Genomic DNA, 12,672 nt, shown 5'->3' on the forward strand with positions numbered 1-12,672 from the left:
ATACCATGGGTGAGTCGGTCAGTGCAGGAGGCAGGTGGGGTTCTGGGCCCCTCCCCCACCACACTAGATAACAGCAGACCCCTTTAGATGGGGGGTGGTGAGTACCCAGGTAACTTTTCCACTCTCCTGAGGATGGGGGTTGAGTGGGCCCTGAGACCCCCTCTCTTCCTGTGGTTTGGTCATGGCTGAGGTAAAATCTTCCCCCAGGTTGAGGGAAAGGCCTGAGTCATGTGGTTCAGAGTTTGGGGAGTAGGAAGGGTCACCTGGGGTGGGGGTATTGAAAATTAACATTCTTGGGATTCATACTAGAGGTGGGGAGGGCTGGGAACCCACCTTTACCAGCCATTCAGAGTAGACTGAATTATTCCCATAGAAGTTTCTAGAGGCTTGTGTTATGGCCCAACTGATGCACTATTCTTTAACATTCCTATGTGTGGTGTCCTATGTCAATTAAGGAAATTGTGTTTTTCACATGGTCTTCTCCTAACTGAAGTTGGTTTTACCTGTTTTGTCTGTCACTCAGTTAAAACGCCCCACTGTCACTGTGGACATGCCCATTTCCCCATTTACTTATGTCAGTTTTTGCTGTGTATATTTTGGCTCATTGTTAAGAGGGGCATACAAATTTAGAGTTGTTTTATTATTATATTCTTGTGGAATTGAACCTTTTATCGTTATGAAATCTCCCTCTTTTCTCTCATAATGTTTTTGTCTTAAAGTATAATATACTTTTTATCTTATTAATATGAGTATACAAGCTTTCAGTCAGTTACAGTTCAAATTATATATCTTTTGCCATTTTTTTAATTCTTAAATTTTCTATATCATTAAATTTTACATGTATCTCTCTTAAGGAGCATTCGATGGAATTTTTTTTTAATCTAGTCTGACAACATCTAACTTTTAATTTCAAATATTTAGTCTCTTACATTTTCTGTTAATTACAGATATAATTTGGTTTAAATATACCATATTACTATTTGCTTTATATTTGTCTATTCTAATTTCCTTTCCCTCTCTTTTCTTTCAAAATAAATAATTTTCTTAACATTTTGATTTATACCTCATTTGGCAGGTTAGTTAGACATTCTCTTGTCATTCTCATAGTGCTTATCCTTGAAATTACAATATTTACTATTAATTATAAATGACTTCTTTTACTTCCTCTCAGAAAACAGAGGCTTTAGACACTTTTAACTCTATTTTACCTCTCTCAATTCATTGTCACGCATTTTAATTCTATATATATTTAATCTCCCAGAAGAAATTGTTGTTGTTGGGTGCCGTTGAGTCGCTTCCGACTCATAGCAACCCTATGTACAACAGAATGAGAAACTGCCTGGTCCTCTGCCATCCTCACAATTGTTGCTATGTTTGAGCCCATTCTTACAGATACTGTGTCAATCTATCTTGTCGAGGGTCTTCCTCTATTTTGCTGACCCTCTGCCTTACCAAGCATGATATCCTTCTCCAGGGACTGGTTCCTCCGGATAACATGTCCAAAGTATGTGAGACGAAGTCTCACCATCCTCACTTGAAGGAGCACTCTGGCTGTACTTCTTCCAAGACAGATTTGTTTGTTCTTTTGGCAGTCCATGGTATATTCAATATTCTTCGCCAACACCATAATTCAAAGGCATCAATTCTTCTTTGATCTTCTTTATTCGTTGTCCAGCTTTTACATGCACATGAGGCAATTGAAAATATCATAGCTTGGGTTAGGCATATGTTAGTCCTCGAAGTGACATTTTTGCCTTTTAAAACTTTAAAGAGGTCTTTTGCAGCAGATTTGCCCATTGCAATATGTCATTTGATTTCTTGACTGCTGCTTCCATCATCATTGATTCTGGATCTAAGTAAAATGAAATCCCTGACAACTTCATTTTTTTCTCAGTTTATTATGATGTTGCTATTGGTCCAATTGTGAGGATTTTTGTTTTATGCTGAAATGTAATCCATACCAAAGGGTGTAATATTTGATCTTCATCAGTAAGTGCTTCAAGTCCTCTTCACTTTCAGCAAGCAAGATTGTGTCACCTGCATATTGCAGATTGTTAATGAGTCTTCTTCCAATCCTGATGCCACATTCTTCCTTATATAGTTCAGCTTCTTGGATTATTTGCTCAGTATACAGATTGAATAAGTATGGTGAAAGGATACAACCCTGACGCAGCTTTCCTGACTTGAAAACACGCCGTATCCTCTTGTTATGTTTGAACGACTGCCTCACGTCTATTTACAGGTTCCTCATGAGCACAATTAAGTGTTTTGAAACTCCCGTTTTTCATGTTATCTATAATTTTTTATGATCCACACAGTCAAGTGCCTTTGCATAGTCAATAAAACATGGGTAAAGATCTTTCTGGTATTCTCTGCTTTCAGCCAAAATCCATCTGACATCAGCAATGATATGCCTGGTTCCATAAAAAAAAAAAGGTTCCATATCCTCTTCTAAATCTGGCTTGAATTTCTGGCAGTTCCCTGTTGATATACTGCTGCAACCACTTTTGAATGATCTTCAGCCAAATTTTACTTGTCTGTGATATTAATGATGTTGTTCGATAATTTTTGCATTCTATTGAGCCACCTTTCTCTGAAGTGGGCACAAATGTGGATCGCTTCCAGTCAGTTGGCCAGACAGCTATCTCCCCAATTTCTTGAAATGGACAAGTTAGCGCTTCCAGGATTGCATCCATTTGTTGAAACATCTCAGTTGGTATTCTGTCAATTCCTGGAGAGTAATTTCTTCCTCTTCTTTTTTTTTTTTTGTGAAAAACAGAAGAAATTAGTCACTGCATTAGACAGTCAATACTTATTTAGATTTGCCTACATATTTACCAATGTCATTGTGCTTTCTTTCTTGCATCTATGTGCTTTCATCTGGGATCATATATATATATATATATATATATATATATATTATTTATTTATTTATTTATTTTTGCCTGAAGAAGAAACTTTAGTATTTCCTTTTTATCTTTTGGTGACAATTTTGCCTATTGTTTGTTACATTAAAATGTCTGTATCATCCACTTTTGAAACATAACCTCTTTCTAGGTACAGAATTCTAGTTTGGCAATTATTTTCATTCTGCACTTTGAAGATATAATTTCACTCTTTACGCTACCATAGTTTCTAGTTGTTGCTCCTTTGAGGGTAATTTTTTTCCTCCCTCTCTCAGCTTTGAATATATGTTCTCTTCCTTTGGATTTCAGCGGTATTACATGAGAGGCCTTCATTTGGTTTTCCTCACACCCCTCTAGACTTGGCATACATAGTGCTTCATGAATCTATGACTTAAATGTTTTTTGTGACTTTTGGAAACTTCTCAGCCATGATCTCTTCAAATATTGTTTCTGCAAAATGTAGAATAAAATTCTAACTCACAGAAAAAAGACCAGATTTACTGGTCTGACGGAGACTGGAAAAACCCTGAGAGTATGGCCCCCGGACACCCTTTTAGCTTAGTAATGAAGTCAGTCCTGAGGTTCATCCTTCAGCCAAAGATTAGACAGGCCCGTAAATCAAAACGAAACTAAATGGGCATACCAGCCCAGGGGCAAAGAAGAGAAAGCAGAAGGGGACAGGAAAGCTGGTAATAGGGAACCCAAGGTCGAGAAGGAGAGAGTGTTGACATGTTGTGGGGTTGGCAAGCAATGTCACAAAACAATATGTGTACTGTTTAATGAGAAGCAACTTTGTTCTGTAAACCTTCCTCTAAAGTACAATAAAAAATATTGTTTCCACACTGTTTTCTCTCCATGGAATCTCTGGGATTCCAATTAAACATTTGTTATAATTATTCACAATATCACCTTTAACTCTCACCCCCTCTCTTTAATTATCCTCTATAATTTTGTCTCACCAGGCGTTATTCTAGATATTTTCTTCGGACTCATCTTTCATTTATCTTATTCTCCATTCAGCCGGAGAATACACCTTGACCCTGAAACATAACACCACACATTCAAGGTAGATTGTAGTGTCCACCTACAGTACAGGAGGGAAGTGAGGGTTACAAACGTTAAGCAACTTTTCCCAGGTTCACCAGCATGAAAGAGGCAGATCAGGGCCTAACAGCCCAGAATGGATCCTCTGCCCAAGCCCTTCCCACTGTGCTTCCTCTCTCCTGGGCTGCAAATGCTCCTTACCTCTCATCTCTGAGAAACTGGAGCCATAGTGGAGTCTTCCAACTTTTTAAGCACTGTTATATTTCTTTTTAGACTGTAAAATGCAGTGATGTTCATTAGCTATGATAGTATCACAGAACTTCTCTCTGTCCATTCAGACGACCACTGGTACGTATTCTACCATGTTGTGGTTTTAGTTTTCTTTGTATTAATCTATTTTTCTAACTTCAGAGTATAATAACAGACATACCTCATTTCAAAGAAGAGGTCACTGCTGGGGTCTTTTCCAAGGGAGATATGGAAATAGGTCTCAACAAGTCAGCCCTGGCATTCATTCGTCATTACACCAGGAGCAAGATGGAGACGTGGCAATGAGTGATGCCCACGTGGGCCCTGGAGTAAGATAGTAAGTGACCACTCAGCACGGTGGTATGTACCAGCCAGTGGAATACGTAACCCTGTGTGTAACTCTGTCATTCCTCCTCTTCTCTCCAACCTAGTAGAGTGGTTAATGCTGGGACCAGATTAATGGTTGAGCAAACTTTATTGTAGCCTTGGTATCAGTGAACAAAGGTATGAAGAAGAATTCCTTAGCATTCACAGATGCCTTCCTTCTCTTCACTTCCCCACAGCACCCACTGTGCCAGTCGACCCTACCACAGAAGAAGCCAGTGGCATTACCAAGGCCAATTCCACGCTGATATAGACATGTGGAAAGAGCAAATTCATCCAGGGAGAAAAATGCTGGGAAAGGGGCAAAATGAAATACCCCAAAGCTGGTTCAAGATCACAGTGAGTATCCTGGCAAAATGTATGGAATGTTTCGAGGAGGGAGGGCAAGTCAAATGGAGTTGTGTTGATCTCCTATAGAGACATTACATACTTTGCTGGGGACGGATAGGATTTGTAATCTGCCCTTTTTATCACTAGGAGTAAAAATCCTTGATCACCTAACGGCAGGTTGAGAGAAACAATACAAAGAGAAAAGGCTGATTGCAGGAAGGCCAGGGAGGTTGTCTAAAGGCAAAGGTGGGAACTGCTACCAAGGAGGTAGAGCAAGTCCCCACTGGATGTTTCAGTTTGGCTCAAGCTGGGGGCACACAAATCTCTGGATCAGAGGAGCAGGCAGGGCCTTATGAAAGGAAGATCATGTTAAACTTCTTAGGTTGATTATTTGGAGGAGAGCTTTTACATGGAGAGAAAGGGGATTTAGAAAATCCATATTTGGCACAAAAAATAAGAAATCATGTCAATGGTCCCTTCTTTAGAAGTCTTTTAAATCTCAGTAGAAGATCAAAACAGAACACTTGGTAGGGTCTGTTCTCCACCCTTAATTCCATGTTGTCATTCTTCTCTCTTATACTTTCTTTTACCCTTAGATTCCTTACGGGAGACAGTATGACAAGACTTGGCTACTGGATTCCATCCAGAGCCATTGCAATGTTCCCTTCACCCCGGTTGATGTAAGAGTGGACGGTGAAGCCAGATGACTGGGTAGAGGGGAAGAGGGTGGTCTGGATCAGCAGGGGCCTTTAGTCTCCGACACTATTGCTATTGCCTCTGCTCCCTGTAGTTCCACTACGTGAAAATGCAGGCCCAGTTCTTTGTCCAGGATGCTAGCACTGCATCTGCGTTGAGGAATGTCAGCTCCATGATTCGTGATGAAGAGAACCGAAAGGTGTGTGTCAAAGTGATTAACTGTACCTAGTCTGAGGGCAGGAAGACAGACCAGGGACTGGAATCTCTTTCTTGGGATTACAGTTCCTGGCACTTACCTTGCCTCTCTTTCCTGCAGATACGTATTTTTGTCAATCACTCTACTGTACCCCACTCTGTGCAAAATAAGTTGACACCAGAACAAATGGAGCAGCTAAAGGTAATGCAGACTCAAGGCATGCTGTGTGCCCACACCCAGACCCTCCTCTTTTTTCCCCACTCCAATCTCCCCATCACTGCCATGACTGCCTCTGAGCTGCTATCTTCATCTCTGCTTTTGCAGCTGACCATGAACAAACGATATGATTACTTTCACCAAGCTCTTGACCTCCAGAGCTTCCGCTTTGACCCAGGTATGGCTGACAACAGTAATTCCAGGGCAGGTGAGGGCAAAGGGGTATGTACGCATGGGAGGGAGACTTAGGGATGCTAATAGGGAGGGACTGGCACTGCTACTGGTCTAGCTGGTCCATCTCAGCCTTCTGATCCCCTTCTCTTGACTTCCCGAAGACTTAGTAGGCCATAATATTGACATGATCCTGAATAGAAGAAACTGCATGGGTGCCACTCTGAAGATCATTGAAGAGAATTTTTCTGAGGTGAGGCCTTAGGTCCAGTGCTGGTACCAGGGCTTTGAACCAGTTTGTCCCAGTTAGAACTTCTGCTAAGAATTTTCATTTCTAACAAGTTCCCAGGAAGTTATACATAAGAATCACCTGGGGGATCTTGTTAAACTGTAGATTCTGATTCCCTATACCTGAGGATGTAAATGCAAATTCTCAGCAGAGAACATGTTAGAAATGGAAAATCTCAGCTGGGGTTTGAACCAGAACGAATCAGTTTGAAGCCCTGGTTGGTATTTAAGTAGAGGGATGGAAAGGATGAGATGGAGGGCAGATTTGTCTCTGAGGCCCTAGATAGTAACCATCATTTTAACTCTTATTCTCAAAAGCTGTTGTCCTTGAACTTGCGTAGCAACAAACTCTACCAGCTGGATGGCCTGTCTGACATTGTACAGAAGGCCCCCAAAATCAAGATCCTGAACCTCTCCAACAATGAGGTAAGAAGTGGGAGCCAGATTGAATTTGGGTTGAGGGTGGGTGACAGTGCTCATCAGGGTGATGACAAGAGGCAGGAAGGTGCCTGTGGGTGAGGGTGAGGGCTGAGGGTGCAGGGGCTCAGATGTCTCTCTTTCCCTGGGACTCCTCTCCCTCGTTCCTCCCCATTTTCTCAGCTGAAGTCAGCCTGGGAGTTGGAAAAGATAAAAGGGCTGAAGCTCGAAGAGCTGTGGCTAGAAGGAAACCCACTGTGTGACAACTTCTCAAAACAGTCTACCTATGTGAGGTCAGTGGTAACCACGGTCAATCCTTCTGAGGACCTTCACTCCCTGGCAGCCTGAGCTGCCCCTGACAGTGCCCTTCAGTAGGAGGCTGCAGCCCCAAACCTCTGGGAGGATCACATGGCCTGCCCTCTCTCTCTCTGTCTCTCACCTGTGCTTAGAGGCCTCCCTGCCTTCCTCTGGCCTGCTCACTGCTCCCCTGGGGCTGGGGTCTGTTTTCTGCCTCTCTGCACCCAGCCTTCTCTGGCATGGCCTCCCCTGAATGTGCTTCAGGAAGCAGGGCTTCCCCTTCCTCCCCAGGACCAGGGGTGTCCAGACTGTGCCCTGCTCCCTCACTGGGGCTGCCTGGAGCCGGATCCTGGTTCCCTGGACTGTGAAGGCTCCCCTTGACCAGGGCCTCCTGCTGAGACAGGCCTTCCTGCATCTGAGCTGAGATGGGGCCTCTCTCCCTTGCTCCAGAAGGGTCCCCCGACCTTCCCTAGTCTGATATCTTATCATGACATCTTTTCCTATGGCCCAGTGAAGGAACTGGGCCCTCCTGGGGGAGAAAGCTGGGTTCCCTGAGTCAACGGTCAGAAGTGGGTCACCTCCACTTAGCAGAGGGTATCCCGAGGCAGGTGCCAAGTGTGGAAGGCTGGGGACAGAGGTGGGTGAGGAGACAGGGGGGACAGTCCTCTCAGGACCACTGCCCCCTCCCTCCACCACGTCACAGCATCCTGCCTGGTCCTTCAGAGGAGCACCGGGTAGAGCAAGATGGTCTGATTCTTCATACAAAGGACCAAGTAAGACAGGCACCTTTGTTCAGGGGCCATCCGGGGAGAAGGTGGCGCTCATAAGAGGGGCCACAGATCCTGAACCCCATGCTGTGCCTTCACCTGAACCTTTCCTCCTGGGGAAGGTCTCCTGCCCCATTGGCTGCTCTGTTTCCCATGCCCAGCTCAGATAGCATGACACAGGTGACAAAGGCCAATGGGCCCCAGCCCAACAAGTACCTGTCTTCCATTTCTTCCTGGCCCCAGGGTCAGCCAAGGGCAGATGAAGGACAGGGCGGCAGCAGGGGAACCATTTCCCCATTCTTCCCCCCTTTCTCCCTAATCCCCACCACCCACAGTAAGTTTCTCCCCCTTGCCTTTCCTTGGCTTTCTCTTTAGTCTCCACTCCCCTATGTCTCCCCTCCTTACCTGCACTCCCTTTCTGTCCTCACCCCCTCCCTGCCTCCTGAGCCTGCCTTACCCATCTCCCTCCCCAGCATCTGGGGCCATCCCTGTGGGTATCCTGGTGTTGTCCAGGGCCAGGCCTGGCAGAGCACTGGACACTGGTGAGGGAGCAGAGCCCTGGCCCCCACCCCATTCCCTCCTCCCTCCAGAGCCTTCCCTGGGGACTTGGAGGGAGGTAAGTGAGGCAGGAGGGGAAGGAATCCCTGGAGCCTGGGCTCCACATGCTGCTTCTGTGTCACTGGAGAAGGGGGTCAGGGCATTCCTGTGGGAGCTTCCCAGGAGGAAGTGGGGGGAGAGGGGTATGGAGAGAGGGCCCACTAGCTTTCTCTGGGTGAGTCCATGGGAGAGGTGCCCAGGGTCCAGGAGGGGTGGTGGCACTGGACTGACTGTAAGTGTGGACACACCTGGATGTGTTCCTGTGTAGGTGTGCTTGCTTCCATGATGTGGCCCAGCTCTGTCTTTACTTGCTTTTCTCTTTTGTCTTGATATTTCACAGGTCTATCCTGGATTCATTCCCCAAGTTATTACGCCTGGTAAGTGTTTTCCTTTATCCTTGACTCCTCTAGCTGATGCAGACAGCACTCACAACCTGCCCTGAGTCCCTTAGATCTTGACCTGGTTAGATTTTTGGATCTGACCCCTAATCCTCATGGAGGACGGACCCATGAGGGACGCTGACAGAGGCTATGGACCTTTTCCGTAGTACTTCATGGGCTTCTGGGACCCCCTGGTGAGGACCTCACAGTAGTCTTGCCCATGGAATTTCCAAGGCCCTTTCACCCTGACCTCTGATCCTCCCTCTCACCTGGGTCCAGCCTTTCCCCTGACCATCCAATACCACCCCCTGGTCTGCACTGCTGACTTCCTTTTCCCTCTCCCAGGATGGCCACGAGTTACCCCCACCCATTATCTTTGGAATTGTAGCTTATAGGAAATTACCAGTCTGCAAGGTGAGGAGGTGGGATCAAGCAGGGCTTGACATGGTGGGTGAGGAGAGGAAGACAGCTGTGGTCCTGAGGACTATTTTAATTCCAGGGAAGTGTCTTTGGATCTGAGACCCTGAAGAATTCAGTCATGCAATTCCTGGAGCAGTGAGTACCCCTGGGGCTCAGAGACAGGGAGGGCTGGGAAGGCCCAGGCCACCCAGGCACAGGCCTGCTCATGGGGGGCTTTCAAGTCCACTTAGGAGTACAGACCACAGACAGTCTGTCCCCTTTACTTCCCCACAGGTATTACCGGATCTATGACTATGGGGACCGGCAGAGTCTTCTGGGTGCTTACCATGATGAGGCCTGCTTCTCGCTGACCATTCTTTTCAACCCTAAGGACCTGATTCCGTGAGTATCACAGACCCAATACTCATGGAGTCCTGGGCCCTGTGACTCCCCCCAGCAGAGACTGCCCAGTCCCCCACCTCCTGTTCCTCTTTTTCTTCTAGAAGCTGGTTGCACGAGTACTTCAGGGATAGCAGGAATATAAAGAAACTGAAGGACCCCGGTAAGTGTGTGAGGGGGAAGATGGGTGGGACAGGAGGTGTGATGGGGTAGGTCGTAGGGCCAGGTGAGTGAGGCAGCCCCTGACCTTCTCTTCTTCTACCCCCACAGTCCTGTGGATTCAGTTGCTGAAACACACAAAATATGATGTTGTTAACTCCCTCCGTGTGTTGCCCAGAACCCAGCATGACATCAGCTCCTTCGTGGTGGACATTTGTGTCCACACGGTGAGCACCTGCTTCCTCCCTGAGGCTGGCCCAGAGGGCAGAGGTGGGTAGGGGGTTTAGGGGGATCCTGGGAGCCTGAGCTATTTTACTCTTTCAGGAAAAGATGCTCTGCTTTTCTGTCAGCGGGGTGTTCAAGGAGGGTGAGTGTCTGTAGAGTCCCTTCCCCATGTGCCCCACTCCTCCCTCCCCCTGATGGACTCCCTCTCAGAACTCTCCAGGCTTCCCTGATCCCTTCCCTTCCTATTCCCTCTGTGCTTCCCAGCTCCCACCCTGCCCCCCACCCACCCTGGTCTGACCTACGCCCATACCTGTCTGCCCCAGCACAGCCCAGGGGTTAGGGACACAGGCTGTGGAGTTTGATGGCTGTCATCCCAGTCCCTCACTCTGACACCTTGGGACACTTGCTTACCTCTCAGTCTCCTCATTTGTAAAATGGGACTAGTAATACCCATCTCTTGGGCTGCTGTGAAAAACAAGCCAAATGAACTAGTGAAGAGTGTGTCACAGGGCCTGACACAGAATAGGGCCCTATCACTGGGTTGTGGTTGGTCCTGTGGTTGCCCTCCCCAGTGCTGACATCCCCTGCTGACTCCCAGTGGGCAGTTGTCCCTGTCTGGCCCCCTTCAGGGTGCCACAGGAGTATCAGGTAAGACCATGACTGGGGAAAGCTGCTGGTGAGCATGTAAAGCATGGGCAACTCTGAGGGGAATTGTTGTTTGTTGTCCTTGAAGTGGAAGGACCGTTTCAGGCTCATGTTCGTGCCTTCACCCGGATCTTCATCGGTACTCCTTCCAGCAACTCCAGGTAACTGCTGTGTTGTGGGTGCCACATGGGAACATCCATCCCAGCCTAGGGCCAGTGGTGTGGGAAGGTGACAGTGCATTCCTCAGGGTTTCCCCAATATTCCAAAAGGTAGATCCCAGGAGCAGCCTAGCCCAGTGGTTAAGAGCGTAGGCTCTGACGTTGGAATAGAGGGTTCTCACCGTGACCCCAGCATTCACCAGCTGTGTGACCTTGGTCAAGTTATACAACTTCTCTGTAACTCAGTGTCCTCCTCTGATGATGGGAATTAGAGTATCCACCTCCTTGGGCTGTTGTAAAGGGTAAAGTCTGGTGTGAAACACTCCCTGGGTTGGGAGTAACCTATGAATCTAGTGCAGCTGGGATTTACTTCTCCAAAGGCAGGTTCTGTGGGAGGGGAAAGGGTACCGGCCAAGGAGTCTAGGAGGCAGGCAGAGCAGGGGATGGGAGGAAAGTGGTTGCTGAGTAGGAGCAGGATCCTTGTTGGGGATGTGGGATTGTCCGTCTGTCCAGCTGTCTGAGGGCCCATTCTTCCTCCAGCCTATGCATCGTGAACGACCAACTGTGTGTGGGGGACCTTGGCCTCATGGGGACTCGGGGTGCCTTCTCCACACCAGTGTCCACACCGTTCTCCAGTTCCATGCCCACCTTCTACCAGGAGCAGCAGCAAATGGTGCCAGCGTTCTCTACCCAGTCTGGGATGTACCTTGGGTGGCCTCAGAGGTGAGTGCTGGGAGTGGGTGGGGATGGGGTGAGCTGGGAGGAGCTGGGGACTGAATGATGGGAACTCACAGGTAATGCTTTTTGCTTCATTACTTCACTCATTGTCACAAGGAACATCTCTGCTTCTCAGTACGTACTACACCATCTAGTTTTTTGAACAGGTGCACGGCACTTTCTGAGTTCCATGGACCCTGTTCCTTTACTGACAGGCACTGGGGTTTCCAGGCGTTCTCCCCCTTACACCCCACACCACAGTGCTCATTCTGCTGCTTATGTCACAAAAACCATGTTTCTGACACATAGATTAGGACCTGGGGTTGTGTGGTTAGCGTCTCCACTTTGGCCCTGATGGGTGTCACCCATTCCTTCTCCACCCCAGGTACCTTTATAGCAACAACTGGGATTACACCAGAGCCTCAAAGATTTTCGTTCTGTCCACGGTAAGGTCTGGAAATTTGGGCCAAGTGAGTGGAGGCCGGGTGGCCTAGGGATGACACTCAGGGCTCCTGGCTCTGAGGCCCCACGTCCTCCCTTCCCTCCCTCCAGCCTAGGTTCTAGATCCCAGAAGACACATTCATGACGTATTCCATGGTTCTGACGACGAAAACTCCAAAGGAGCCACGGTTCTGATCATCTTTGTCATCCTTGTTGTTCTCCCTTTTTTCTCTGGCCTGTGACTGAGGTGAGAGGCCCTGCGTGGCCCAGGAAGCTAAGGCTGACCTCGTGGGGCTGACACTCTTTCACCCAAAGGGCCATTGTTCAGTTTAATTGTCCCACCCAGTTTCTCTGGTTCTTTTAGAAATAAAGAGTGAGTTTGCATGTTATGTCAAATCCCTGCGGTATCCAATGGAGGCACGCATTATCATCACTGTCCTGCAAAGCGGAAGGGGAAGGTCCCAGAGGGTAAGGGACTTTCTGGGAAACTGTACAGAAAAGACTCAAATCCCGGACCCACAGTAAAGCCCACTCTGTGGCTTCGGGGGTGGGGCGCTCTCTAACCCTGATAAACCTGGGGCCAGGGCTTCT

At 47.4% G+C, this 12,672-nt stretch overlaps 1 protein-coding gene across 1 annotated transcript; it reads left to right on the forward strand.

Moving 5' to 3' along the window:
- The first annotated feature begins 4,501 nt into the window (after positions 1 to 4,501).
- On the forward strand, positions 4,502 to 12,453 carry LOC100676524 (nuclear RNA export factor 2-like). Its single transcript, XM_064278466.1, has 16 exons — positions 4,502 to 4,528; positions 5,510 to 5,593; positions 5,704 to 5,808; positions 5,926 to 6,006; positions 6,130 to 6,199; positions 6,357 to 6,445; positions 6,799 to 6,906; positions 7,081 to 7,236; positions 9,284 to 9,352; positions 9,438 to 9,493; positions 9,632 to 9,739; positions 9,841 to 9,899; positions 10,007 to 10,165; positions 10,719 to 10,768; positions 10,854 to 10,904; positions 11,393 to 12,453. Exons 1-16 carry the CDS (start codon positions 4,502 to 4,504, stop codon positions 11,648 to 11,650), a joined length of 1,530 nt encoding a protein of 509 aa, XP_064134536.1. The 3' UTR covers positions 11,651 to 12,453.
- The last annotated feature ends 219 nt before the right edge of the window (positions 12,454 to 12,672 follow it).

This window comes from Loxodonta africana, chromosome X (genome assembly GCF_030014295.1).
Source record: "Loxodonta africana isolate mLoxAfr1 chromosome X, mLoxAfr1.hap2, whole genome shotgun sequence".
Taxonomy (NCBI): domain Eukaryota; kingdom Metazoa; phylum Chordata; class Mammalia; order Proboscidea; family Elephantidae; genus Loxodonta; species Loxodonta africana.

Bases quoted from the DNA above. Each gene is read 5' to 3' on its own strand.
- LOC100676524 (XM_064278466.1), top strand. From the start codon at position 4,502: ATGAGTGATGCCCACGTGGGCCCTGGA. The intron at 9,740-9,840 runs GTGAGTATCACA...TTTTTCTTCTAG, and splicing joins AACCCTAAGGACCTGATTCC to AAGCTGGTTGCACGAGTACT. The intron at 9,900-10,006 runs GTAAGTGTGTGA...CTACCCCCACAG, and splicing joins AAAGAAACTGAAGGACCCCG to TCCTGTGGATTCAGTTGCTG.